Consider the following 2,297-nt stretch of genomic DNA (forward strand, 5'->3'; position numbering starts at 1 on the left):
CCTGGGAGAGCAACACCTCCACATCTCCAGACTTCCTCGCTATGCATTCTGCACAGTCTGCAGTATTGACATTGACATTTGTCATCAGGGAACTACAAGCTAATAATTATAAGCATAGTGGCATAAGCCCCTCCTCCTAGTAAGGTGGTGCTCCAAGACTTTCTTCAAGGTTGGCAGGCAGGGTACAATGAAATCTCAATACTATCAAGGTATTCTGGAGTGAAATGTGCTGCCCATTGTCAGAACACTTGGTCTCAGTCGCAGGTCAATTACAGGATGTGTGTCATTTGACTGAATCAAGGTGCTAATTGATATTTTCTCACCTTCTTCTCCTTTTCCAGTTAAAACCCCACGCTTCCTGCTTCTACCCCCAGCTGTGTGAAATGATGCAGTTTGACCTGATCCCCGAGCTGCGGGCCATCCTGAGGCGTTTCTTCCTGCGCATAGGTTCCGTCTTCCACATCTCTGTTCCTGAGGGGGCACTTGTCCGGACTCCTGCATCCTAGAATTGGTGGATGGGACAGGTGGAGGGACAGATGGGTAAACAGAGATCCCATGTGAACTAAACACATAAGAGACTTTCCTGCTCTTTTAGATAAATTGCAGAAAGGCTACAGTGTCATGAGGAAGCAGACAAAGACTATAGCTTCTCTCTCAGTTCAGGACTGCATTAAAGTGTTCAGCTTTTCTACTGCACTCAGCCGGTAGGAAAGTCATTACCCAGTCCTTCCTCCCTACATCCTCTTGGGGATGAACAGCACTGTGACCAGCACTGTCTGCTGACTTCGTCATCCCCCTGACTCATCTCAAACTGATAGCTAGAATAGAACTGTAAAGAAATAATTTATTGATAGTTTCAAACCCTGTATTTGATTTCACTGGTTTGATTTGTTGTTTTTCTGAATACTTAACAAAATGGTACACCACATGTTGAGAGTAAGTGAACGGCCGCTAAATTTGAAGAACCTTTGTGAAAATCTTTCAGCCACCTGTGCCTGTTAGTTGTAATATCTGAAGAATGGCTAAAAACAAAAACTGTTCTGAAGTGGCCTTCTATGAGCCCTGGTCTAAATCCTATTGAACATCTGTGGAAAGAGCTGAAACATGTAGTCTGGAGAAGGCACCCTTCAAACCTGAGACAGCTGGAGCAGCTGGCTCACGAGGAGTGGGCCAAAATACCTGTTGACAGGTGCAGAAGTCTCATTGGGAGTTACAGAAATCGCTTGATTGCAGTAAATGCCCCAGAATGTTGTGCAACAAAATATTACATCAAGGGTACCTTCATTTGTGTCCAGGCCAGTTTCATTAGAACTAAACACATAAGAGACTTTCCTGCTCTTTTAGATAAATTGCAGAAAGGCTACAGTGTCATGAGGAAGCAGACAAAGACTATAGCTTCTCTCTCAGTTCAGGACTGCATTAAAGTGTTCAGCTTTTCTACTGCACTCAGCCGGTAGGAAAGTCATTACCCAGTCCTTCCTCCCTACATCCTCTTGGGGATGAACAGCACTGTGACCAGCACTGTCTGCTGACTTCGTCATCCCCCTGACTCATCTCAAACTGATAGCTAGAATAGAACTGTAAAGAAATAATTTATTGATAGTTTCAAACCCTGTATTTGATTTCACTGGTTTGATTTGTTGTTTTTCTGAATACTTAACAAAATGGTACACCACATGTTGAGAGTAAGTGAACGGCCGCTAAATTTGAAGAACCTTTGTGAAAATCTTTCAGCCACCTGTGCCTGTTAGTTGTAATATCTGAACCCTTGTACCACTGGCCATCCCAAAACATTGTTTATCACATTGTTTGTTCCCTATTATTCAGTAGCAGGCTATTGCCATTGACTGAAACTCTCAGCTGCAGTTGACAACAATCTGCATATCTTACAACACTATGAAAGGTTGTATGCATTTTCATTTGGACATCTCTGATCTCTGTGATGCAGCCGTCCTATCATCTTTATCATTGTAGCCTGTTGATGAGATTTTACTTATTTTTATCACTTTCTTTAATTTGGTGGTTTACAGTGAAAGGTTGGTTGAAAGACTGGTTACTTCCCTCTGTCGTGCATTCCTTTGTGTCCAGGTGAGGACTTCGTCCTGGCTTTAGAAATGCAGCTGGCTCATAAAACCTCCCACCAGTCCATCAGTTGGCTCTCTAATGTGACACACCGGTTGTCGATTTTTCAACGCTCTTTTGTGTGTCTCTTGTTGGCAGTTTGCTCATGTATTGGCACCATCCAGTGTACCAGCTTACTTTAGATGGTCAGAATACCCAACAGTATTGTGTCGCAT

The 2,297-nt window shown here is 43.3% G+C and overlaps 1 protein-coding gene across 1 annotated transcript in view; it reads left to right on the forward strand.

The window, feature by feature from the left end:
- Positions 1–1,010, forward strand: part of arfgef2 (ADP-ribosylation factor guanine nucleotide-exchange factor 2 (brefeldin A-inhibited)) — a 35,311-nt gene extending 34,301 nt beyond the window's left edge. Inside the window, exon 39 of the mRNA XM_020624149.1 lies at positions 342–1,010. Coding sequence (XP_020479805.1) covers positions 342–506 — 165 coding nt within the window. The 3' untranslated portion in view covers positions 507–1,010. The remainder of the gene's footprint in view (positions 1–341) is intronic.
- Positions 1,011–2,297: the final 1,287 nt, after the last annotated feature.

The sequence above is a fragment of the Monopterus albus genome, unplaced genomic scaffold (assembly GCF_001952655.1).
Source record: "Monopterus albus unplaced genomic scaffold, M_albus_1.0 scaffold321.1, whole genome shotgun sequence".
Classification (NCBI taxonomy): domain Eukaryota; kingdom Metazoa; phylum Chordata; class Actinopteri; order Synbranchiformes; family Synbranchidae; genus Monopterus; species Monopterus albus.